The 27404-nt window shown below is 40.5% G+C and overlaps 1 protein-coding gene across 7 annotated transcripts in view; it reads left to right on the top strand.

The window, feature by feature from the left end:
- The first annotated feature begins 4187 nt into the window (after nt 1-4187).
- The window catches only part of DDC (dopa decarboxylase), a 77289-nt gene continuing 54072 nt past the window's right edge, over nt 4188-27404 (top strand). For 2 of the 7 annotated variants that reach the window (XM_048312602.1, XM_048312593.1), the window contains exons 1-2: nt 20355-20467; nt 26068-26304. In XM_048312602.1, the coding sequence (XP_048168559.1) occupies nt 26104-26304 (201 nt within the window). In that variant the 5' untranslated portion in view covers nt 20355-20467; nt 26068-26103. Of the gene's footprint in view, nt 4364-13147; nt 13260-20076; nt 20204-20347; nt 20468-26067; nt 26305-27404 lie in introns of those variants that run through there. The other 5 variants (XM_048312564.1, XM_048312574.1, XM_048312583.1 and 2 more) reach the window with 5 other exon arrangements.

Below are 27404 nucleotides of genomic sequence, written 5' to 3'. Positions count from 1 at the left end.
AAAAACATCACCAGATGAGCCATTTCTCTTCAAGTTGAACTTTAGATGACTTTTGGTCTTTGTTATTGCTAATTTAGTAATGCTTTAATCTGGTTTGACAATGTCCAGTCTGTAGATTGCGTTGTGTCTTGGACATTGTTTGTCTGACATCCTGGAAACTTCAGTAACAATGTCAGCAGCTGGACAAAAGATCTTCCTCTGAAATATCCATGTTGCCTTGATTTGGGTTGCTTCTGCATCCTAAATCTTATGTCTTCCTTCCTTAACTTGAAGCACAATTTAATTAGTATTTGAAAACCCAACATAACCATAGCTATGTCCAAGAACTATATGATTTTCATTAGATATTGCGATTAGTCACATCTGAGACTTGAAAATGAATTAGTTTATGTAACACTCGCATTGCAAACCCTTAGCCCAAAGACAATTCTGCTCTAATTGCTTGTCATTTTGCACACATACCATCCCTTGGCTGCAAGACTCTGGTGCCACAATTGGGGAATAGGAAGGTGAAATTACAAACAGCTGCTAGCCCTGAGCCAAAATACACCCTGGGTTTATGGGCCCTGAAGCTCAGCTCAGCTGTGCTTAGAGGTACAACTTCTTAGAGCTCAAAAGAGAGACAGGGAGGGAAGTGGAAGGGAGAAAAAAATTACTCTTGGGCATTATTGTCCACGGGATGGTTTGGGTGTGACTAGGAACACAGTGAAGACAGTGCTGTGATGCCCTGAGTGCTGCTCACCACTCCCTAAGAGTCAGTTTCCCCTCCTCTTCCCTCAAACTTGTGAAGACACTTCTACATAAAGACTTCCATTTTATTTGCCTTTTGAAACACATTCTCCAGAGGTGTGAGGACCGGCATCTTGTGTTACCAAGGAGAGAAACAGCAGTGGAATTCGTGTTCTCTACAACGTGCCCATTTCCAAAACAGCCTGTCCAACTGCCATTAGAGGAAAAGGAAGGTGGAAGTATGGTAGTATGGTTCTGCCAAAACCAATGATGGTTAAAGCAACTGGCTAAGCACAGCCCTGAATACAATACATATATCATCATACAATATCATCACTCCACAAAGAATCCTAGATACATCCTATTTTTAAAAAATTAATTATTTACACCTTTTCGTTATTTGATTTCCTCCATAATACTTCTCTTTGCTGCTAAATTTGTGCATGGCAATAATGTGCTCTGTGTGACTCTTACCACCTTCTAGTTTTCAGGTTGCTCTCAGATTCAAAAACAAATATAGAAACGAGGCAAGCTGTGAGGATTATTCCTGAAAAATGACTCCACGATACATCCAGTCATGGAAGAATGTAAATTGATAATTATAGAATTGGTGGATAGAAGACTTATTTTGGGTTTTTTTCACTAGACAGTAAGGTTTGTGAAAACAGCTGACTAAACAAGGGTGAAAGTCATTGAAAGCTCACAAAGTTTGCCTCAAAATACTTACAATCAATTGCCAGAACAAGCATTTGACCTGCTCTAGAAAACAGAGTGCTTCAGAGAAGAGCACGTACCTAGGAAGGAATTGCATCCTCTCCTTAAAAATATAAGAGAGCAGGAACTCCTATGACAGCAGAAAAGGAGACTTAGGATGCAATAGAAATGGAAGAGCAAACATGAGGGTCAATCAAATATATAATAAAACAGTTCAGTGAGGTAGGAGAATAAATTTATAGATAAACATAGGCAGCTAAGCAGAACACAAAACACTTAATGATGAGATTTTTCGATGCATAAGTCACCTGAAGTATGCAGAGGACCAATTCAGGAAAACCAGAAATATTTCTTCATAAACTGCTCATGCAATCTCTTGCATTGTCCACCACAAAATGTAGCACGTGGCAAAAGTTCACACAGGTTCACAAAGGGCTTCTATCACATCATGATAGACAAAACTCAGCTGATGGATAACTACAAAAATACCATCTTCTTCTCTGAAAGTCCATTGGTGACATGTCACTAAGTGCCAGGAGCAGTCTCCAAGGGAAAAATCATTACTTGACAGCACATATATAAGTACATCTTCCCTACATGTCCACTACTAAGACAAGGGCTATAGATACTTTTTATCCGACCCAGTAATGTGCCTGCATGAGGGCTGGCTCATACAGAAGCAACTGAAGGTAGCACTTAAGAGCTGAGGAACGACCAAGAAAACCTGCTCTACAGTCTCCCTTTGACTGAATTAAGGCTGCCCTTAACGAAACAGCCATGTAAGTATTGAGTTTGCTTCCTACCACCCTACCAAGTTATGCCTCCATGGTCTGCAACAGCTGTCCTGTCCTCGTTTGCCTTCCCCTACTCCAGCCTGCCACTGGGAGGGTTTGCTGAGGGTGTGGGGACTGCCACAGCAGAGTTGAGTCCAACAGGCTCTGAAGTTGTTCAAGAGTAGTGTCTGGCTTCATTCAGCCTCAAAACTGGGTCCTAAGTGACAGGGACTAAGCTGAGCTTTTGAGGTGTCCTCTAAAATGAGCTCTAAACAAAGAATAGGCGCTACTCCCTCTCAAGTCAGAAATGGGTATCCTAAAAGTTGCGTATAAATGGGTATCTCTGGGCATTTTTGTTCAGCGGTGCACAGGCACATGTTGTGAAGGGTTCTCCTGGGTGAAATGCCGCTTTTCCTACACCATTGACATCTGAGGAACAGAAAGGGTCATGCACCTGCTGAAGGCAGGTGATTTTTCTCACTCAAAGTTATGGTGCAGCTGGAGGGAGAGTGCTGTGCTGGAAGGGCAGGCCAGGTGTGGGGGGCACATGAGGAACTGTCGAGGCTCTCCCCAGCCATCCACTGCTGCTCAGGCAGGAAGAGAATGAGAGGAGCAAATCACAGAATTGTTAGGGTTGGAAGGGATCTCTGGAGATCATCCAGTCCAACCTGCCTGCCATGGCACAGTCACCTAGATCAGGTTACACAGCAACGTGCCCAGTTGAGTTTTGAATGTCTCCAGACAGGGAGATTCCATGACCTCTCTTTCCACCCTCAGTGTAAAGAAGTTCTTCTTCATGTTGAGGTGGAACTTGTGTTTTAGTTTATGGCCATTGCTTCTCATCCTGTCTCTGGGCACCACTGAAAAGTCTGGCACCATCCTCTTAGCACCCCCCTCTGAAGACATTTATATGCATTGATGAGATCAGATGCTGGTGCCCAGCCTGGTTCCATGCCGGTCCTGAGGATCCTGCTGCCGGAGGATCTCCCAGCAGCAGCCCTCAGAATGCGGCTGGGCTCTGTCCTGCCCCAGTGAGGGCTCACCCGGGCTGGCCCCAGGCAGCTGCTGCCCTGCGAGGGCCCGGGGACCGCCTCTAACAAACAGGAGCTGGTGACAATGGAACCCCATTTTGCTGATTTCCCGTCTCCGATTCTGACAAGTCTAAATCTTGGAGTAAGTCGCATCAGCGCGGGCCAGCTGACATAAAGGCCGGGCTGTGCCCGGTCCCGCATCTGGGACAGGCCGTGTTGGCGAGGCCGGAGGCCCGCGGGCACGCCCGGCTCCCGTTCCCTGCCCGGGCCGGCAGAAGGCGCGGCACACGGGCCTGCCCTACACGTGGGAGCGCGGGGTTTTCCATTGGTTGGGGTTCCTCTGTCTTAGGGCGGCACCCTGGGCCTCGTCTCCTGTGAAACCGCTGTAAAGCAGCTCTAAGCGCAGGCGGGATGCCCCCCTGGTGCAAAGAGCAGCGGTGGCACACGGCTGGCAGCGGCGGCACACGGCTGGCAGCGGCGCCCGCCCCGTCCCCGCCACGGGGAGCGTGTCCCGGTCCGGGGACATGAGGGTTTTCCCCGCCCCGGCAGCGCCCCCGAGGCACCGGCAGGCGGGAGCCGCCGGGCAGCCGCTGCCCCGGCAGCTCTGGCTCTGGGGTTTCGCAAATTGTCCCACTCGCTTCCTCGTGTGACCCGCCAGACATCGCCGTGGCGTGGATATCCTCGTCGGCTTAACCCCGGCAGAGGCAGCATCTGCCGGGGCTGCTGGCTCGCTTCATCTCAGTCTCGTTGGATTTTTCACTTAAGGCTCTGAATAAGTGAGAAATCCCACGTCCCTCCCGTCCCAATGGCTGCGAATTGCGGCTGAATGAGCCCACAGGTTTTCTGGTTTCCCCGTGTTGAGAAAGAGCAGCTGATAAAGCTGACATAGGGCCACGCCTGGTTAATGGTTAACGAAGGAGTGCAGGGTGAGCTCAGTACCCGTGAAGACTCGATAGTTGCTGGAAAAGCCTTAGAAATTTCTTGATATTAAAATTCCTTAGCCACTTCTGGTGACTTCTTTGTCACAGGGAGACTGTGAACTACAGGGAACTGTAGGGAACTAAAGAAAATACGTGTTTGCAAGATACCTGGAAAAGGAGTGAGGTCCCCCAAAAGGTAAGGATTAATTCGGTAATGTCTCTGCACTTTCACCAAATAGTCTGATCCAATAAATCCACATAATTTGTAAAGTATTAAGCTCGTCAGTGTTTAGAAGTGCAGCATAATAAACTAAGTGTAAATATTTTAATTGACATGTGCTTAAGCCAGTTTTGGTGAAATAGTCAAGAGTTCATGGAGTATTTTGAAATCAAAGCTTTGCAATTCGCTACATTTTTAAGAGAACCCCTTCTTAACTGCTTCTAAAAATTGGCTTGAGGGTACTGCTGCTAAAGGGAAGCAGTCTGGAGGGATGGCAGTACCTCTAAATGATGGTGTACGGTGCAGTCTTGGAGCTGGATCCCAGCTGACAAGGTAATTTTAGTAATCTATTCATATTTGGTCAGAAAAGAAGTTCTTATTTGTTTGAAAATTTTGTGCTCCTAGTCCTTGAGCTTGGTTTCATTGTAAAAGTGTCATATGAGGTGTATCCTCTTGTAGAGATCCTGTTTATGGCACAGGGGCTCGAGTGATCCTCGTATGTTGACACTGCAATTTTATGTGGGGATAAATGTGAATCAGCAAAAATTTTTACAGTGCTGCTGGGATTCAAAGAGCAAGAAGATGCTGAAATTGGAAAAGGAAAGGTGAAATAAAATGACAATCATCATTTACATTAAAGAAATATACTTTTCATGTCAATGGTAAATAAAAGGGGGGAAAAAAGATACTCTAATGAAAGTTCAGTGAAAAAACAGGTTTTCAGTATGACTGTGATACATGCTGAAAGGTTTCTTTTGGGCGAGTGACACCTCAAGGAAGAGCATCCTGGAATTCTGATATTCAAAGTGTGCATCCCCCACCAGCAACACAAAGTGAGGAAACTGGAATTTCTTGCTGAAATTGCTAAAGCTTGTTTAAAGTTGTACGAGAGTTTCTTTGAATGGTCAATTGATACAGATCCATGGGAAATTTCTGTGCTGCATTATAGTATATTTCTTACTCTGTTCCTTCCATTATGCTGTGTCCAGTTCTGGGCCCCTCAGTTCAGGAAGGACATTGGGATGCTCAAATGCATCCAGAGGAGGGCGACAAGGCTGCTGAAGGGCTTGGAACACAAGCCCTGTGAGGAACAGTTGAGGGAGCTGGGGTTGCTTAGCCTGGAGAAAAGGAGCCTCAGGGGAGACCTTTCCACTCTCTACAACTGCCTGAAAGGTGGTTGCAGCCAGGTGGGGGTCGGTCTCTTCTCCCAGGCAACCACTGACAGAACAAGAGGACATCGTCTTAAGCTGCACCAGGGGAAGTTCAGGTTAGACATCAGGAAAAAATTCTTCACTGAAAGAGTGATTGGGCACTGGAATCATCTGCCCAGGGAGGTGGTGGAATCACTGTCCCTGGATGTGTTTAAAAAAAGACTGGACGTGGCACTCAGTGCTATGGTTTAGTTGATGAGGAGGTGTTAGGTCATGGGTTGGACTTGATGATCTCAAAGTTCTTTTCCAGCCTAATTCATTCTGTGATTCTGTGAAGAACTGTTCATCTCATTCTTCTGAGGCACAGAAAATGGTATATTTTTTCAATCGCAGATAATATATTGTGTAATCAGAAAAATACATGGCCAACACTATTTTGTCATTGGTAAATAAAAAAAAAAAAATTAGTCCAACCTATGCAACAAACTCAATTTACTTCCAGCATATCCTAATCACAATCCTGTTATTTATCTCAACCAAGTCTGTTGCCTCTGCATGTCCACAATCCTCCAGTGTTCCTCTGATGAGTGTCTCTGCATTTATCCAGTGTTTGTGCTGATAACATTTTTTTCTCCTAGCAGTGGTATCTTTCCTGTAGAAAATGTTTGGAATGAAACAACTATTTTGTTGTACATTTTTCACCTTCTTTCTTGATCCTGTGCAGATTGTATCTCTATCTATTTAAAACCAAATGAATAAACAGAAGAAGAAATATAGTGATAAATACTCATTACTTGGAAGGTAAATTGGGATTTGAGTGTTAGGCTTTGTCAGAGAGCTGGCAAGAGCACTGTATGCTTAAAAGGTTGCTCTTAGAGTTTATGATTAAATAATACTATATCATTCCCCCTTCTCCCCCCCACTCCCTGCTTGTTTTTGAAAGGAACATTTGGTTTGAAAATTCAGGGAGAGTTTGCTAAGCTTTGTGAAGGTGTAAATAGAAATTAGTTTTATCTTTCCTGGTTGTATGTTTTCAGAGGAATTGGATGATTTACAAGAAGTCAAATGTAGTTTAATGTTATTATTCTTGTATTATGTCAGACATATTACTTTATTCCTGAATTTAGTTTTTACAGCTTCAAAGGCAGACAAATACTGTTCCTAAGAAGTTGATTACTGATATGAAGATTAATGGCAGCACAAGATTTTTTTTTTTCCATTTATTCTCCCTCAGTGAAGTGCCATGCTGTGAGTCTCAGTGTAGGAACACGGGATGACTTGAAGGTGAAGATGTGACTCCAGTTCTGTGTCACCTCTCAAACAGCCTCTATAGAGGATGTATCTCCCCATCTGTTAGGTGCAGCCTGTATTTGCAAGACTGGATATGTAGCAGAGAGGTTAGGAAGGTTTTGAAGTGTTTTGAACAAAGATAAGGTGGAAAGGTTTCAGTCACTGAAAGGAGTATAATGAGAGAGGACGTGAGACTCATCTGATCTTAATGCTGGAGGCAATTGAAGCCATAGTAGCAGCAACTGTGCATTCCAGTAGAAGCTGGAATATGTATAACCCTAAGTCAGGGTTATTATTAGCATTTCAGAGTTTCAAGCCAGTTGTGCCAAACTTGGGTTTGTGACATTCCTTATGCTTCAGAATTTTATTTTTTTTTTTTTTATATACCAAGTACCATCTACTGTCTGATTGCTAGGGCAACGTCAAGCACTGGTGTCAGCAATACTGTCATATCATTTGGAGTTCACTTTAAAAAAAGAAAGGGAATAATCTCTTCCTGCTCAGTAGACAGGATGTAAGTAACAGACTAAAACTGGTGGAAAAAGAGGTCCTAGAAAAAAAATGCACTGGAGTGTATTGTTTAGGAAGGCTATAAATTCAGCATCAGACTAATGCTTTTGCTGAGACAGTTATAACACCTCCCTATGTTTTGGCCTCACTTGCACTCAGTTATGCTGTTGACAAACTGTTTCATTTAAATGAATAAACCTCACAGTTTTTAGATTTTCTTTTCTCTGACAGTGCAGGTGCAGTTAACATGGCATAACAAGAGGGAGGCATCATTGCTGTAACTACTTAGTCATGCAAAAAAGCGAGATGGGAAATTACAGATATACTACATATGGTGCTTTCTGCTTTTAAAAACCATCTGAGTTCAGAAAAGTAGAAAGGATCCAGCTAATCGTAGAACCAGCTCTATGAATTTCAAGGCAAGTATACATCCAGACACATGGGACAAGCTGAAGACTGCTGAAATGCCAGCATGCTGGGAGAATGGCTGGCAGACACCTTTTCATCTCGGACAATACCCTAAAGGAAATGGCCTTTCACTGTGGCAGATTTTGTCCCTTTCTGTGCTGCTCCTTTAAAGGGAAGGAGAGAGAGTGAATGCAAAGGATTTCAGAGGAGGTGTCGTTTCTTTAACGGCATCCTGTGTGTGCATTATCTTGCAGAGACCTTTTCCTTTGTCTCTCACTCTGATTAGCACATGTCTTTGTGCAGTTTTAAAATGCTTGGACAGTTTTCCCTGAAGAAATACATGTCCCTTCCAGCAGTTTTAAATTGCTATTGATATGTTTGATATCCTTATACATCTGCAAACCCATCAGAATCTTGCTGAGTTCTTGACTGTAGTTCTTCCTGTGGTAATTATATTTTATGCAGTTTTAACCACACATAATGTGAAAAGGTGTTTCCTTCTGTCTGTTTTTAATGTGCTATCTTTAATTTCCCAGAGTAGTCCCTCTTGGGCTTTTAGAATTTGAAAAACAGAAAGAAGTTCTTTGTCTTCTCCCTGTATTCTTTTGTTCACTTATCCTTTCCTTGGTTTCCTTCATGTTGTTCAGTTTTCAAAGCTAACCCGGCCCACTCATTTGAATCTTCCCTAGAGGACAACATAAGTGCCTTTGAACAGAAATCTTCTCTTACACTTCAGGAGGGCACTGAAGTCTTTTTGAAAGTGAAAATCTGAGAGAATATTGAATATTCCAGAAATGTTCCAACAATTGATCAAAAATCACTAGAATATTTTTCCTATAATTCTCAGTCTTCTTCTTAGTGGATCCAAACTTCTTGCTATTCTTGATCATGCTGCTTATTAAACAGAGGTTTTCATCCAACAGTGCCACCACGATTGGTTAAAGGAAGTTTGACCCTTAAGACTTCTTAACCCTCTCTGCATCCTGTGTTACTTCAGATTATTTGTACTGAGCTTCCTGCAACTCTGTACTGACTATTCAAGATGTGACATTGGTAGCTCTCCTCCCCAGCTCCTGTGGCTGCATCTTTAATAGGAAAAAAGAAGAGGGGGGAGGGGAATGATGGGATAGTGGAATGATACCCTCTCACTGCAAGATTTTGTATCTCACAAATATAAAAACCCCCAGGTTGTGGCTTTCATATCTTTTAGGCAGCTGAAGTAGAGGACTCTGAGACCTCCTTGGCAGGAACTATGGTTAAGATGGGACATAGAAAGAATGGACCAGGAGGAATACTTGCTGCAGTGGTGGGTAGTGACAGGTCTGAGATGGAAGATGATGAGTAAGGCTGTATTCTAATAGAAGATAAACTAGCATCTAAGAGAATTTGTGGGAGAGAGAGAGAGGAATATTGTGTGTATCTCTCTTATGAGGATAGGCTGAGGGAGCTGGGCCTTTTCAGTCTTGAGAAGAGACAAGTGAGACGGGACCTCATTAATGCGTATAAATATCTGAAGGGAGGGTGTCGAGAGGGTGGATCCCGGTTCTTTTCAGTGGTGCCCAGCAACAGGACAAGAGGCAATGGGCAGAAACTGATGTACAGGAAGTTCCACCTGAACATGAGGAAGAACTTCTTTCCGGTGCACTGAGCACTGGAACAGGTTGCCCAGAGAAGTTGTGGAGTCTCCCTGACTGGAGATACTCAAGAACCATCTGGACACAATCCTGTGCCATGCGCTGTGGGATGATCCTGCTTGAGCAGGGAGGCTGGACCAGATGACTGCTGTGGTCCCTTCAACTTGACCCATTCAATGATTCTGTGGTCTGTTGCCCATGGTTATTGACACATACTGAAGATGTTCCATAAGATGATAATATTTGCTGCCCAAGTATAAAAGACCAGCTAATTTTACAGATTTCGCATTGCAAGTGGAAACACCCAGGGAACAAAATAATTAATTTTTGGAAAGAAATAAATTACGGCTAGAGAATATCTTTTTGAAACATCTCTCATGAAAAGTAGAAACTAGGAAGGTGTTACAGATGTCTTCATATTAAACAGTAAAAATTTAATAATTAAAAGCAGCTTAGCGATGATATTAATCTATGAGGAAAATCCCTTCATATCAATGAGTTTCCAAAATAATGTGTAAAAAAATTTACTATTACAATGTAAAATCAAAGAAAATACTTGATTTTGATAGCTTGAAAACCTCTGCCTGACTGCTTAACACTATTATTATTGAAGACCAATGATAAACTGGTGTATGAAGTCAAACTTCATAACAAATGTAGATACAGAACTATAATTGCCCAGAAATAGAAGTCCTGAGACCAAATACATTTTTTGGTATTTATTCACGTTAATTAACCAATTCAATTGATCAATTCAAAGTAACCTATTAAGCGATAGAAAGCATTTGTGAAGCTTTGTAAGCAATTACAGCATAAGCCTAGCTTTGAGGAATGTGAACACTCGAACAGAGAGCATTTTGCACCCCAGCTAGAGCACCAGTACAGGCGTCTCCAGGCAGTCACCAGCCAGCAGCAGGGCCCTGGCCTGAGCCAGCGGGCTAAACCAGCAACCTGTGACTGGATGCACACATTATGCTTACTGCTGTGGTCTTCCTTTTTTAATGCTTTTTTAGCATTTTAATCCTTTTTATTATGGCATAATCTCCTGTTTACTCACTATTCTTTTTCCTCCAAGGAAATTTATATTTAATGTTGGCATCTGTCCCTAGAATCCTTCTTTTGATCATCACAGTAGAATTTATTTAATTATTTAGCCATACGTTCCTTGTTTGTTGAGGCTAATGACATACAGCCTTTACTCAGGTGGGTATGTAAGTACATGCTTACGTATGTTAAGCTTCTCTTACAAGATCTTTTCAGACTCTCAGATGTCCTTTATTTGCTGGTTGCTAACATGACAGGTGCCTCATGCATTCTCTCTCCTGTGTTCTGTTGCCTTGCACATGCCAGGATTTTTTTCTTGGCACTGCTCACGGAGGCAACGACTTGTCTCCTCGTGTGCCTGCCCTGCCAGCTTTTAAACGGGCCCATATTGTGCCAATCTCTTTGGGTATCTGGAGACCAGGTACAAATATGTTCATTCCTGAGCAAGTATTGCAGGACCACATCCTGAGGCCTGCCACACCTGCCAGGATAAGGGCTTATTTTTGTGCTAGGCTGCTGAAAATGACATTTGTTACAATGAAAAGTTTAAGTTCAAAAAGTAAAGCCCAGAGCCTTGAAAATGTGTTTGGTGCTAGTGAAAGATAAGGCACAAAAAATAGAATGCATTATTATGATTGTATGTAAGTGTGAGGATTCTCTGTAGCTGCATCAGCAGCTCAGCTAGTTAGTTATAAGGCTGATCTCAAGAATATCTGCCCACGGCACACAACTGTTGTGTGAATTCATGCCCTGGGTTGTTCTTACGCCTACCTCTGCCTCCTCCTTTTCAAGGTTATTGATACATATTTCTATTGTACATCCTAATGAGTATGTTCCTGCCTTTGGGTGATTTCCATTCTAGCTCTATCCAAAAATCTGAGATGCAAACATGTTTTTTATCTGTTTAATTTTCTTTTTTCTAAAAAAAAAAAAATTTTTTTACCATTGCAGTAATTTGTTACCATGTTGACTGCTGTTCTGTTCAGCCCAGTAATTACTTAATTGTGTACTAGTCCTTAAATGACTTTAAGATTGAGTGGTGAACTACTCATTTGCTACTACTGTGGCTTTCTCACATGTTTCCTTTCAAGGTTAAAAAGAAAATAAGACAAAAAGTGCCTTCTTTGCCACAGCTTTTACTTTATTCTGAAGGTTCCTTTGGACAATGATTTTTTAAATTTTTCAAGAGCAGATTTCTTATGCTTTTTGAATATATGTTTCTTAAAAATACATCGTGCCCTTTTGGAGCAACAATTTTTGATGTAATCCATCTTTATGAATAGTCACTTTAAAGGCACATAAATTTGGGCAAAATTTCGTAGCTGGCAGAAGGAGTAAGATATTAAAGGTAGTATAGGGAAGCCAGTATTATTAATCTTACAAAATAAAAAATGCCATTACAGATTAGTAACTGTGTTAGTGTAATGCTATTACAGATTGGTGTGTTAGTGCCTAGTTCTCACCTGTTCTTATTTATCCTGCTCCTGATAATGGCTGTTAAAAAAACACTTTTTGGTTGCCATTTTGTTATTTAGAAAATCATCCCTAGTTTGAATGTTCCATTGGTTTTGAAACTTAAAATGATCATGATATTCTGCAGGTTCTTGTTTGTGCTGTTCTAATAGGAAAGGTATATAGACACATCTTTAATTTATCTTGCTTGTTTTGAGGATCAAGTTCCATCACAAGAACGAGGCTATGGAGGCTATTTGCTGCAAATGGCTTTTGAGTATTTGTTTTTAGTGTACGTATGTTTGGTACATAAATTGCAAAAAGAAGTTGTGTGAAGAAAGGTGTTTGCTGTTCTGAAGCTTTGAGTGTTATTACATCGTGTTGTTACAGCATAATTACAGTACATAGATTTTCACATCTAGTACAGCTGACCTTGCTGCCAGGTTCTGATTTGTCATCTCTTTGTGGTTGCTACTGCTCAGCACAACTCCATGTTAGAAGTAAATCCAGTACTTGTTTACAGGAGAGGATTAGGGGTTTTTTTTAAAAAATACAGTTCCTACAGACAACTGGTAGTTACTTTAGCAACAGAAGCCTCTGGTAAGTAGTGGAGATGTTTTGAAATCGTTGAGATGATGAATCAAAATTTATTGTAACCAAAGCAGGCTAAAGTATTCATTTGCTCAAGAAAAGTACCTGTTAAAGGAAACTGGAAGGAAAACAGAACAAACATAGACATAGAAGCACCATTCATTTTTTGGAAAAACAGCAGGAAGGTTATCTTTCCAACCAAATAGGAAATGTTATGAATGTGAATGGCTTATTCAATAGGTGTTTAGCAGGACAAACATAAAGAGAAATATGAAATAGGTAGTGCTAGATGATGGAGTGTAACTGAGCTGTAAGTACAGGAAGTCATGTCCCCTGCTGTAATTTGTACATCATTCCCTTCTTCACTTCTCAGTGCCTCTACACTCCCATTTCAATCCCAGGCACAATATTCAGCCCATTTTTCACAGAAGAAAAAAAATTGCTTTTAGATGCTTGATGAGGATGTGAACAGCTTTACTGTAAGAAAACCCACAGCTCCACCTATCTCTATTTCAAATTCAGCAGGCAGAACCGTAGCAAATGTTTTGAGTCTTAACACAGGTTCTGGATCCCTTATTCCCCAATCTTCTTCCACATGCTAGTTGAGGATGCTTCTGGTCACCTTGTCATCACAGTTTTACAGCTTGTCTTCCTGGATAGCAGCAGTAGCAGCCAGCAGAGCTGAAAGCTGCAGAGCTGAAGAGAACTGTATTGTCTTGAGCATCCAGAAATACTGCCAGGTTTTTTGTGACAGCTTGCTATTCTAGGATTGGTAGAAACCAACTCTTCTTTGTAAGTATCCATTGAATTTAGTGTAACACTATTTTTCATGGGGTTTTTTCAGTGAATGGGAAGTAAGGAGATCATGTAATTCATCCTTTGTTTAACATCGCTTTGAGTTATTTCCTTTATCTTAGCAGTGTTGCAGGATTGGAATGTGGTTGATGTGCATTGTACTCACAGCTGAACAATCTTGAGTTAGGCTTTATTTTTTTTATATAGTAAAAAAATTTCCACAATTATTCTTCTTGAAGACTACAGTCACATAAAATGTAGACTACTGACCTGGGTTGTATGAGTTTATTATTGTGGAAGATAAAGTAAATAAATCATAATTTTGATGAAAGATTAGTGTGATTTTACATGCTGAGCATACATATTAAGAAAGAAAATTAGCAACCAGTGTAAAATATTGACTGCTTTTAAATCATTCACAAGTCAGAGAATGTAGATACGTAGCAGTTTTCTACTTTTCGCTTTATGGGGCATCACTGATAGGTTTAGACTGGTATGTTGTTGAAAGAGAGAAACTGAAAATATCCCATAGAATTCAGCAGAAGCTATGGGCAGGTAAGTTATTGTGCTTCATTATATTTTGCAATGTATGTAACATAAAATGTGGTAGTGATTCTCCTTCCCTAAGCATACTTTCACACCATTCTGTGTTCTCTGAGCACTGAAAAACAGTGAAAAATGACATTTCTTGACTGCTTCCTGCTGACAAAAGTTAGCTTGGTGGGAGAGATGCCTCTTCAGACTATACAGATCAAAATAAATAAAAAGATAAATAAGAGAGAGAGTGCTTTTTTAAGAGTTGCCAGGAAGGAAAAAAACAGAAATCTGAAAATTTCTAAAACTTTCCTAGACTGTCTTTCAGAGAACTATGCAGAATATCAGACTGCTGTAAGAACAGTTTGCTTCTAGACTGGCACCGTCTGACCTCAGCACAGAGAGGTTCAAAATTTGTGCCTCGGACCAGAGACAAACACTGCCAGAGTTCTGACAGAGGGTGCTGCCACTTTAAACCTGGCCTAGATTTAGGCTGTTTGGATTCCAAATCCAGCTGGAGCCAAACATGGTAGCACAGAAAAATAAGCTGGAAGAGAACAACCCTTTCTAGCAAAATATTTTACGGAAAATTCCTCTCAGAACTTACCCAGAATTTCACAGCATATGGCAAAGACTTGCATCTGTACTTGAAAGCAAGAGCTTGAACTAAGGCCTCTGAGCACAAATGTAGTGAATACATTGGACTGTCCTTCTTATTTAACTGCCTGTCTCTGCCAGTAAATCCTGGCTAAATGAGAGCCTGTCTCTCCTAATGATAATGTGGAAGCTGTGATTATCAGAGGTGTGGAAGTAAAAAAGATCATAAGGAGAACAGATGGCAAGCAGTTCTGAGTGGGGAGATGGCTGGCTGCACTGTGGTGAAGCTACCTGCAGCAGCTTAAGCTATTATCTTTCCTGGCTCACTGTTTTCCCTCCTAGCTGGAGATGACTGCCTTTCTTACAGAGTTGGCAGGGTGGAGTGTGTGAACACTTGGTGGCTCTGTCACCTAATGTCACAGGGACAGGCAGATTCTTTTAGGGATCTTTGACAGAAGAGAATTTGCCACAGGGCTTTAGGTACAATTAGACCTTCATTACTACAATTAAACACTTAATTTTCAGCATAGTTTATTGTTATCTACAATTTTTAGGATTTAATGTAGTTTATTGTTGCACAGTTTTTATGAATTATACTTTCAGTTAAGCAAAATTTCTAGTAATGATTGTAGCTTTCTTACTATCGAGAGTCTTTATTTACCTACACTTTTAGTCACTTGGACCCTCTGCAGATCGTGTCAAATTCTCATTAATCAGTGCATGATACAATAATCATAATCTGGACTCAGACTTTACCTGGGAGAACATGATTCACTCAGTCTTCAGAGGAAGAAGACAGCAGTGGCTGTGTCCCAGACCACTGGGGGATCACAAGTTTTGCTGTCCAACATCAGGACTTGCAGCTGTTTGATTTTATAGGCAGTATCTCATATATGGTTACATTTTTGTGTTCCATAACAGATGTCACCACATCCTGGCAGCGGTCTTGCTTGGGCAAATATTTTCTCAATGATGACAGGGGATCTGGCTGTTCTGTCGTGGGGGTCATCACATCTTGGTGACAACTACAGTGTTGAAAAGGGGAAAAGAGAAGGAGGTGATGTGTGACCAGCACACTTACATGTTATGACTGTTTGTCTTAGGAAATGGCATTGGTTATGCTAACTATATTACCAGGAGTCAGGAGCAGGGTCACATGGCTACAAGAGAAAGCCTCATCTTAGTGTAAGTGCATCTTCCTGCACTCAAGCAGGTGGGCTGCGTACATATATCACTCCCAGCTCTGAGGCGAAGACAATAACCCAGAGCAGAAGGGAGCAAACATTACCTTACTCATGGCTTCAGCTGTGAATGTGTGTCCATGACCAGGGAGACTGGTGCATGTGGAAGATCCAGTTCCCACTCTCGTTTTGGGATATGTGTGTAGTGGTTAACCCTCACCGGATCCTAGCACCCACCAAAGCCTCTCTGTCACTCCCCTCTGCAGCTGGGCAGGGGAGAGAAAATATAACCAAGGGTTCCTGGGTTAAGGACTGGGACAGATCACTCATCAAATATCATCATGGGCAAAACAGGCTCTAATTGGGGATATTAACTGAATTCATTACTAAAAAAATCAGAGCAGAATAATGAGAAGTAAAATAAATCTTTAAAACACCTTCACTGCACCCCTCTTTCCTTCCCAAGCTCTACCTCCTCCTTCCCCAGTGGTGATGAGAGTCAGGGAATTGGGCCTATGGTCAGTTCATCACAGGTTGTTTCTCCCACTGCTCAGGGAGAGGAGTCCTTCCCCTGCTTCAGCGTAGGGTCCCTCGCACAGGACACAGTCCTCCATGACCTTCTCTAACGTGCTGTATTAAACATAAAGTCTCCTGAAGCTTTGCCTTGGTCTTTCTGGAAAGGTGCATGTGTTAGGACAGACTGAATGGGAGCCAGAGACACCTCTGCAGAAAGGCTGACAGGGAGGAGGGGCAAGAAGCACTACAGTACTTGCTGTAATCTCAGACAACTAGGCTCTTTGGGAGGAGACTCTAGTGATGTTCTCATCCTTTCAAGAATTATTCAAGTCTTATAGTGGTGGCAAATGCTCTTCCAAGTTTATTGCAAATAGGGCATGGTAGTGCATGGCCCTCATGACAGGGCATTAATCACACTCAGTGGCAAAATACCATCTCAACCAAGCATTTTGGTTGAGATATCTCTGTAAATAGTGTTCCAAACAAATCACTTGCTCAAGAACAAGCACTGCATTGTGTTCCCTCTGTATCTCAAGCCATCTTTGTTCCTCATGTCTCACCTGGGTCTGTCTTCTCATCCACACAGGGGGTTATTCCATTCATAAACTAACTGCTCCAACTTGCTTTTCTAACATGAAGTCTTCACAGCACATTTAGGGCCTCAATAGCAGTTCATCTATCAGCCACAGTGAAGTTCACAGTAGTCAGTGCTGGAGAACACTCTGTGAGCAATACATGGCTGGACGAGTGCCCTGGCAGTGCCTACGCCCCTAGGTAAGCACATAGCTCACAGCAGAAGCTATTCCTATCTCTGTATTGGAAGAGTCTGCCTACTGTGATTGCAGCCTGCTCTCACTGTCTCTGTGACTCTTCACAGCCTGTCAGTTTTTCTGTTGACACTTTTTCAGTTCATCACAACCTCTCTTTTCTGTAGGCTTGCTTCCATAAGAGTAATATGCTCAGGCTGCCTCGAACCAGCAAATGGTACATTAACTCCTCTGAAACTGTGTGTGTGAGTCTGTGTCCACTTCGTTAGCAGTTCCTTTTTCTCCTTCTTTGGTTTACCTTCACATGTTCACACAGCCAGCAATAGGAACTGAACAGGGAAAACAAGTCACACAAAAAATATTTATGAAAAAAGAGGATAGTTACTTTCCCAGTTTGTCAGCTCTGTCTCAGATTCATCTCCTGGCTAATCTATTGCAAAGTCTACTTATGTTCTGCAGGAGACTTAGGTTTTATCCTCATACGTTGCAAGTAATCCATCTATTTGTGTCTGAAGGCTTTATTTAATTCTTACTTTCTTCCAAAGGAAACACACCCTTTGTTTTAAATAGAAAATTGTTAGTTGCACATTTTAGCTAAAATATTCTCTTCTTTCTTGTCTCATCCTTATGCTTATGCAGATTTGGACCTTATTTATGGAACATAAAAGGACTTTTCATTCCATTCTCATTTTTTGTCTTTTTTTAGCTTCTTGTAAATAATTTTCTGTTATTAGTATTTTTACATTAATGGAAGAATATATGGGGGGAAGAAGAAAGACAAAGACAGGGTTCTACTACTGTTCTCTTTTTGAAGGAGCAACAGCAAGGAAAACTGGAAAAAATGCCTGCAGCCTCCAAATAACATCCTCAGACTACAGACACAGAGTAAACCAAATAAAACAAGCCAGTGTTTTTTCTTATGCATAGGCAACAGTGACTGTTCCTTTGATACCAAATGTGGAAAACAGGCACAAACATTGTGCTAGATCCCTAATTAATTGTTTCAAATTATTTTCTCAATATCTAAGATATTGAGTATATCTGAGTCCATTTAAAGCCCTTCACATTATAGCTCAGAACAGGTTTGGTCAAATAATGTTAGGCTCAGTGAACTACAGCACAAACACATCCTCAGATTTAGTACCTAGAGCCACACCATGAGGTTAGCTTGAGAAGAGTGTCAGGCCATGCAGGTGAGGGAAAAACAAAGTTGGAAGTAGAACCATCTAACCATAACTGGTCTAAAAGCCTGGGGACACTGCTTTTTCATTTCTAACCTGCACTGTCCAATGGAGGAAGAGGTGAAAGCTGTTAGGAAATGGGTACAAATGTTTAATCACCTCTGCTTTGATCCATGTCTTTGCACACGGACTGGCAGTGGGACTGCAGTGACTGATAACACATTGTCTGCTTCATTTTCTGGTGCTGTGCTGGAGCCTCCTGTTCAAACACAGCCTCTCTCCCACCTTGTTTGCAAACCAAAGAGTTCAGTAATGGTAATAAATTGGTGCCATTACTGCATGGGCACAGCATTGTTTGTATATCATCATCAGGGTGACTTCCAGATGCAAAAACATATTGAAGCTTGTCTCTTGTTAGCTGTGAAAAATAGGTCTGGTGGGTGCTTACCAACAAGCCCCAGCCTTTAAACCTTTTGGGATCATCTGTTATTTCTCACACACTGGTATCCTGAATTTTGGAACAGTTTGGCACTAAAGGTGGGATGTCTATTCCTCGTGTTTCAGCAGTAAAACAAGTTGTTCTCTGTGGCAGTGAGAGCAGTTTGAAGGGTCTGGAACAAATTCACAGGGCCCCATCAGATCTGACTTAGCCAGCACCTATGATAGAAAACTTAGTGATCTTCTTTTTGTCCACCACAGAAAGATTCTGCTAAACAAAGATTTGTGTATTGCTAACAGTTGATGATGCGGATTACGAAACTAGAATGAGCCAGAAGAATTTCTAGAATTGTAGGAGAGAACATGGAACATGCTTTTTAGAAGGGCATTTCATTCCCCTTTTCCAGCTTGCTTGTGTTACCTTCACACTTTGTTTCCTTTTTCTTCCTGAGAAATTAAAAAAAGAAATATCTTAATGGAAAACGTGACTACTGCCTCTTCACAGCAAGCTTTACAGGTACAGGAGAGAAATAAAAACACATCAGGTGACTGAGGTTGTATTTCAACACTGATTAAACCAACATTTTAATACTCCAGTCTTAATTGTAGTTTCCATTTTTAATTTCCGTTGAAAGTTATTTACCTTTTGCAAGCCATTTGGATGAAACACTGAAGTGAGATTTCAGTTATCTTTAAGTTTACTGGAGACAACTTCAATATTTGCATCTCTTATACCCTCACAACAAATTTTGAATTTTTAGCCTTTTCAGTCAAATTCAGGGTGAAAGAAAAAAATAGGAAAAGTCTCCAAACCACTTCTTTTCCTATGGGGGTCCAGGTTGTAACCCTGTGCTCTCAGGAGTTGATTTGAGGTGGAAAACGTCTCAAAGCCTGCTGCAACTGAATGGGATTTCTTGATGATTTTCAAGATTGCAGACTAATCATTACATCAGCCAACACATGCATTGGAAATGCGAGTCAGATCATAGAGTAACATCCTGGCACAACAAGTGCAATGACACCAGCAAGCTCACCTGGGGAGCTTAGGTCCTGTTCTTAATTTGAGTAGACTCTTCCAGAATTGTAGCAGAGTTGTCATTGGTCTTGTAACATTAGAAGAGCAAACACAGCCATGACAGTTTTAAAAAGCTGGGCCTTTTTCCTCCTTCACAAAAGGTTGGGTGTAATACTGCAGTGGACTGGAGACTGGTCTGAGAGCACTGACTGTCCCAGATCTGCCACACTACCTGGTTATAAGCTGTTGAGGACTATGAAATGCTGATAGTATTTTTTTTAGATTAACTTGAACGAAATAAAAATGACAGGCAGTGACCTGGATTCATCTGGGAAAGAGAACTCCCCATAAAACATGTAGAGTAGGAAAAAAAATGTTGAACACTTAGTATTGCTTTTAAGTGTGCATATGATTAAAGAGAGAAACAGGAAAAAGTTGGATAAAGCTTATCTGAGAATGAATTCCACAGCTATATACCTGCTCAGAGCTTGCAGTCACTTGAGTGGTACATCAGCCATATCCGTGTATCTTTCCTGGCAATAACATTTCACAGAAATGGATCAAAGCACTTGCTTTTACTTGCAGCAGCCTCAGCAGAAGTGTCCCGGAGTGTGCAGCACAGACGGGGAGCATGTGATCAGACACTCGGTGCTAACGAACTTGTGAATGGAGCTCCTGGAAGAAAACACACGGCACTGCACAGCTAACCCAGGCAAGGGCCGTTCCTCGGCCAGATCCAGCTGCCTTTTGGGGAGCTTTCTTTGCGAAGTACATTTTGGAGGAGCTGTGGGAGGAGGGGGAGATGCTGCTGCTGCACGTTCAGTGCAAAGCCCGTGGCTGTGATAGGCTGAAGGGACATGGATACTCTGCCTATATATACTGGCAACTGCATCCTCTCCGCTTTATAGCTGTCACTGAGGAGCAAAGAAAGACAGTGAGAAGGGCAGGGGAGAAGGAAAAACCTTATCAACTCGCTGTAAGTAACATCCTTTGTCCTTAAGGCTTTATGGTTATTAAATTCAAGTAGGTACATTTGGATTAATGCAACAATTGGTTATGGAGAGTGGAAGCTCAGTTAATAAACAGCCAGCTTGTGTTATTAGGGATAATAATAATAATAATAATAAAAAGCAGCATTATTTTTAATCTAAGTTTGCACAATGTAATGTGCATCTCTTGTTTTATGTTTGCTTGTTTTTACATCTGATGTATGTCAGCTGTGACTCTTTATATACATTTATGCAGAATCCCATGCATACAAAAGTTTGTATCTTGTCTTTCCAAGTACAGCAGTGCTTGCAATAACCAAGCAGAACTTGAGAAATTCTCTGCCAAATATTCTGAATAATAAAATTCCAAGATAAATTAAATGCATGACTTTTTAGGGTGAAGTTTTCCTCAGAAATAACCCTTTCCCATCACTGTAGTAAAACCTCAACAGGGAAAACTATGGAATTGGAGACTCTGTGCCAGTGACAGTAAATGAATACAGCCAGCAACTTCTGGAAAATGTAATTCTTTAAATAAAATGTAGGGACTGTAACTTGACTTGTGCAAAGGTAGAAGTACAGAGTAGATCCAGTTCCTTTTTACTTGTGCTGAAATCCTATGGCCCTTTTTCTGGCAATATCCTATTGCCAGCAGGGGAAGTTCAGCTTAACAGTGGCAACAGCTGCAAAAACCTTCAGTTGGGTTCAGTAGCAGGAAGTTCTCATGGCTTCAGTGGTGTCACTGAAGCACCATGAGCCCTTAAATGACATTTTGTTCTGCAACAATCAGTTGGCAGAACAGAAAATGCACTTGACTCATGTATTGGAAAGATACAAAGTTATTACTTCTTTTGAGCAAATGCAGCTATCAGTTTTAGGTGCTACTAATGTGTCTATGCATTCTTCCTGTCTGTGTTTAATAACAGAAGCTGCTAAAAGATTTTATTTTGTTAGCTGTTGTTTATTTTACTTTGATGAACTGGAGAAGAGGCAGACAAAATTTTAATGCATCAAATATACCATCTCTCCTCATTTGTTCTGCTTTTCCTCTTCTCCCTCTTTTTTCTCATTTTTCATATTTTTTTCTTTTTCTTTCTCATAACAAATTTCCTGGTAGCATTTAGATATATTTTAAATTTATATTTAATAAATATGAAAAAACCGACCCAGATTCTAAAATTATAGACAATACTTTTTAACAGAAATAATGAATAAGCTGAATGTTATCAACACAATATACCTATAAATAACTTTAATAATTACTGGTGTGTAAACTACTCATTTGTATGGTTCAGTTTCAGATACAGTAGAAAACTGCTTGCAAATGAACATATGCAATCTAAAGACTAGCAACTGGAATTTTTGGTAACTTCACTAAAATAAAATGCGGCTATATTCTAATTTCATTGCACTGAGGTAGAAGGAGTAGTTTAAAAAAAGCAACAAAAGATATGTCAACTTTAGATTGTGTAGTGTACTTGTCCTCTGACAAATTACAGCAAAATCAGACCAAGGAGTTCCTATATGAATGAATAAAAAAGATACACCAAAATAATTTAAGGTTTAACATGATTTTTCTTGGTTTCACCTGCAGTGTAGAGCAGAACTCAATCTTCTCCAGTAAAGTAGGATTTGATCTGAAGTATGCAATGGTGACAATAGTCATTGATTCTTGCTGGGAACAAAAATGCTCAGGCAGAATATATGCTTGGTAAAAGTGTATTTTATCAATCAGAGTGAGGCTGTCAATGAATTTGCATACAGACTGCTCACAGTGTGGTAGAGGTTGATAATTAGGCAGGGCACCTCCTGAGAAGCTGTGCTCTCCTCACCTGGGGTTCAGCTGGCAGATACTGAATATGCTGAAACTCATCCTCGGAGGTGTGGGATCTCTGAAAGCATTTCTCACTCTTTAGAGGCCTTCAAGATTATAGACCACTATTAAATACTTTAGAGAGAGGCTTAGTTTCTCTGAAATTTCCATTTAGTTTTGGAAACTTGGGTTGTATTATTTTGCAGTTTAAGTTCCTTTGAGTTAAGTGGATATTTTGAGTGCATGCAGACTATAACACTCATCCCTTCACAAAATACAGATTCTCTCAAACAGTGTTTTCATTTTAAACCCTAAGTCTTGAGTTGTCTGAAGTACTTTTCTTCTTAGAAAATCTCTATATTTTTAAAATATACTGGCGTAGAGGTAAGGTCTCTCCCTATGCATTGTGTTGTTGCATTGTACAGGAGTTGTATGTGCATGTAAGAGGTAGAGATATTCTGTACTGGTAGAGACGTGAAGTAATTTGCATTTTGATAGTACTCGCTGGTGAGCATTACAATTGTCTGCTGGAGATGGCTTCCATAGCAAGTAGTACTTTCAAGGAGATGAAGTGAGATCTATAGCGAAGAGTTCCGGAAGAGAATAAAAATAGGGATGAAAGTGTAAGTGGGTCTTGTCACTCACAGAAGAACAGATATAAAACAGGAGGTGAAAAGGATGACCACGGTGTTCCTGCAAGGAGTATGCCATCACAGTTCTTCTGTGAGATACATATATTACTGTAGGTATGGAATTTTCAGGGATGGACTTCTAGGAAAGAAGATGCATGAATAGAAAAAAATAGATTTTAAATTTCTTGGTATTGTCTTTGGAGGAAGGAAGAATTAAATACTTTACTTCATATTGGAGCAGATTGACATATTTCACTGGATCAAACTGAGTTGTAAGAATGTTAGAGGTTAAGTAAATACTAGTTCATATCAATTTATAACACTGCAACCACTGTAGCACATTTGGGATGGAAGGCTCAATCTTCTGTTCTTAATGCTTAAGCTTCCTGGTTCAGCTACTTCTTCCATGCAAAACAGTGGGTTTCCCCTGTAGTTTAATTCTTTACCTGAATTTTGCTATTGCAACAGTGATTTATGACATTCTTGGGAAAAAGTAAAGTTAGCCAATAACAAACAGGATCTCAGTGACTATACAAAATGTGTATTTTGTCAAATTTGAATTCCATAGCAATAGACTGAAATCACAGAATATGTATCTGATATTTAGATATAAAATTTATTTGCTTATCCTGATATCCAAAAAGAACTTTGTCCAAAGTTCAAATAATAAAAATGACAATAAATTATATCAGCATACTGTGTAGCACCAAGATGATGTAAATGTAATACGAATTTCTGGAAAAAAAAATTAGTTCGTGGAAAACTGGTCGCAAGCTATAAAAAATACCATCTGTGTTCTGGTAATATGATAAAGTAAATTCACTTTTTTCTGCATGTTTGGGAGCTGTTTTGAGCTTGCACACAATGTGATTTAATTTATGCCATTTGATTAGTATTTTAAGCGATCCACAGCACTTTTGATGTTAAGTGGTGCCCTATATTTGATTACTATGAAGTAAAGCTAGAGAGTAGTTTAGTGATGCTCTTACACAGTGACACTCTTACCTTTCTTGATGCTGTACTTAGCGTTCCCTGGAACCACAGATGTGGAACGAGATACTCAGCAGAACTGATCCGTGTGTGGAGGTCTGTAGGAATAACTAACACAGTGGTGAGCAACAGTGGTGCTGGAAACACCAGTCTTCATGTTCTGAGTCAGTTCAGTCTCAGGCATCTCCCACTAATTTGTCAGTTGTGTGTTAAATTCTTTTTTTCACAGCTTTCTTCTTTGAAACTAGAGGAAAAAAAATAACAGGTTACCTCATGCAAATTCCTTAGAGCATGCTATAGCAATGAACTCGTGAATGAAGTAGCATAAAAGAAAACACAATAGAATAAGTTAAGGGTTAAGTTAGAGATGCATTGAAAAAGAAGTGCAATAGTACAATATTTAGATTCTTCTGGCAAAAATATTTAAACCAAAGAACAGAGCCTTGGGGTGTAATTAGATTGCTGCCAGAGATGCATATTGATTGCTGCAGTTCATGCTGATTTCTTTAGAAAGATTATTAAAATTTTGAACAGTGAACAAAGATGTGTTAAGTGAAAATGCACATAAGATTTAGGGGGTATGGAAGAAACTGAATCATCCTGATTTTAGAGGAGTAGAAACAAAACTGCTCGCTTAAACACAACTTTTCAAAAAGGGTTCTGACACACAAAGCTGCTCACTGGAGACTGTAAGGACTGCAGTGACCACTGGTAATGTATCTCCAGCAACTTAGTAGCAAGATATGAGAGAGATCCTAATGCCCCTTGATGAAAGGCGTAGACACAGCCAAATAAACATTTACATTATGATTAAAGAGAATACTAAAACTCTAGTAAAATAGCAACAGGAACAGCCATTCTCTGGGGAGTCTAGAAGTCCCTACTGTGCAGATCCTTGCTCTCCCAAGTGTTTCATGACCTACAGCAGCATCTTGCCTTCTTAAGTAGCAGCAGCTGCTGCTCCACACAAATCCCAGATCCTCTATTTGTAGCAGCAGAGATGTCTCTAGGACAGTGCTTATTAACGATGTCTTTCTTTTGTGATGTTACAGTACTAATTTAAATGTAATAAAGCCCAGGAGTTTCTCTTTTCTCAAAATGGTGTCCTCAGTTATAAATCCTTACCACAAATACTTGATATCTGAAAAATTGTCTCCTAATTATCTAATATTCACATTGTGCTTAATATAATTATTTCCTTACAAAGTGAAGATCTAAAGGTATGTGAGCTAAGCACAGTAGTTCTTGACACCAGCAAGTCCTTTTTGCACTTGCCGATCTTCTTACTAGATCCCAAGGAACAGTATCCCTCAACCTGAGTTTGTAAAGATGCTGGGACACTTTTTAAGTACTCAGTGAATACAAAGTTTCAACTGTATATTAAATAAGTACTCAAAATGCACAGCTACACAGAGTAAAAAGGTTGGGTGGGCCAGGGTGGCAGGAGCAGACACCCTCGTATCACAAATTTGTGTTTGCAGAGCACTTTGCAGGTGAACTCCAGCTCATCTCAGCTGAGCCGCAGATCACCTTGGGTGTGCTCACACAATCTCCCTATCTCAAAGAACGCCTGGAGCTGCAGCCCAACATCTTGGAAACATGGACAGCCCCAGACAGAGACTCCTCAAATTCTCCTGCAAAATACAGTACAGATCAACTTGAAGTGAATTCTGTTTGAAACCTCTCAAAGAAACAAAGTTTTGTAGATGACACAGCATGTGCATTTACAGTGAAAGAGTAAAGAAGTTAAATCTTGAGGCTAGACAGGAGTCAACAAGCAGATAAAATGACAGGGCCGCACAGTGGATCACTGTGATAACTGTGATTGTTATAGTTTGTTATTACTGATTATAATAGAGACACACAGCAGGCTGTTGTCTTAGACCTCTTTATAAGGCAGGAGGGAGTTGATTATGTGCCACTTAACAGTGCCACATCCTTGTGTCAACCAGCAGCTGTAGGGATTAAATGTGTAATTTTGAATCTTCATCAATGTGCTTCTACTGTTCTTCTGTGCTACACTTACTGTCTATCTGTGTTAAGCTAACCTATATCATGGCCATATGAGTCTTCCTATAAATCATCTGAATAACAGGCTTAAAACTAGTAACATTTTCTTTCAAAAATGACTGTTTTTCCCTCTTTTCTAAAGTGTTTTTCTGAGAACAAGACCTAAGTGCTGATACCCATGGATGCTGCAGAATTCCGCAAGAGAGGGAAGGAGATGGTGGACTATGTTGCGGATTACCTGGAGAAGATAGAAAAACGACAGGTCTTCCCAGATGTGGAACCAGGATACCTAAGGCCCCTCATCACAGACTGTGCACCCCAGGATCCTGAGAGCTTTGAGGATGTCTTTAAAGACATTGAGAAGATCATTATGCCAGGGGTAAGAAAAATGGAACTGTAGTGCACTGTTCAGTACTGCATTTAGGTTTTCAAAGACCTTAAAGAAAGTGTGGGTTGAAGACTGTGCAGCTAGACTTTACCAAGATAAGGACCCACACTGATTAACTTTTAGAAGGCAGGAGTCAGCTTTACATGTTAAATATGATCTAACTAATGTTTTCTGTTCTTCCTAGAAATAATCAAATCATTCTTTTCCTTCATGCATAGCTTACTTTTGGAAATAACTCCCTTTCCTCCCTTGAACTGGTTAAGGCAAAAGTTCATAACTTTCAATTTCATGTGATATTTTTACTACTTTCATAGCACAGTAAATATTTTACAAAATAGTATTTTTATTAGTCTGCTGTGCCCAAACGGCTCCTTCAAGCTGATCTTTAAATGTTAACATTCTCTTAGGAGATTTCTTTTTATTACAGAGTTGACTGGAAAGGATTCTCCCTAATACTTACTCTGTTGACTTACTCTCCTAAATGTCAACTTCTTCTCGTAGCTTTTAAGGCAGACAGCCACTGCCTAAATACTAGTCCTTGAATAGATCACTACTGGGCAGACAATGCAGAACAAAGCATCTGGCATTTGTCCAGGCCTGAATCTTTCTTCTTCTTCCACTCATGGTACACCTTTTTTATTTTAAGTATATGCTTGTCTCCTAAAGCCTCTAAGTAGCTTGAAGAGGGCTGAATTATTAGTACATGTCAATGAGGAATCTCTCCTTTGGATCTCTGCAATAAACACTTTGGGTTTCTTCTCTAGATGCAGATAGGTGATATGATTGTGATGGGAGTGGACATCACAATCTGGAAATGTCTTTAGTCAGTGTAGTATAATACCAATTCCTTTTCATTGACCAATATAATTATTTGATATTCAATATGACTTTATCTTGTTTTCCTTGGAGCCAGCCCTGCTGTCCTTTAACAGGCAAAAGCTCCACTGAAGTCAATTGAAATCTCTGCACTCTTTTAAAAAGTTTGTGGATGACGTCTTAAATCCAAGAGAATTAAATCAATGCAGATTAGATAAGCGAATTATGTCCAACACATGCAAATATTTTAATTGCTGCTCATAGGTATAATTGCC

The sequence above is a fragment of the Corvus hawaiiensis genome, chromosome 1, assembly GCF_020740725.1.
Source record: "Corvus hawaiiensis isolate bCorHaw1 chromosome 1, bCorHaw1.pri.cur, whole genome shotgun sequence".
NCBI lineage: Eukaryota > Metazoa > Chordata > Aves > Passeriformes > Corvidae > Corvus > Corvus hawaiiensis.
The sequence above is the reverse complement of the archived record's forward strand: the minus strand, read 5'-3'. Positions and strand labels throughout refer to the sequence as shown.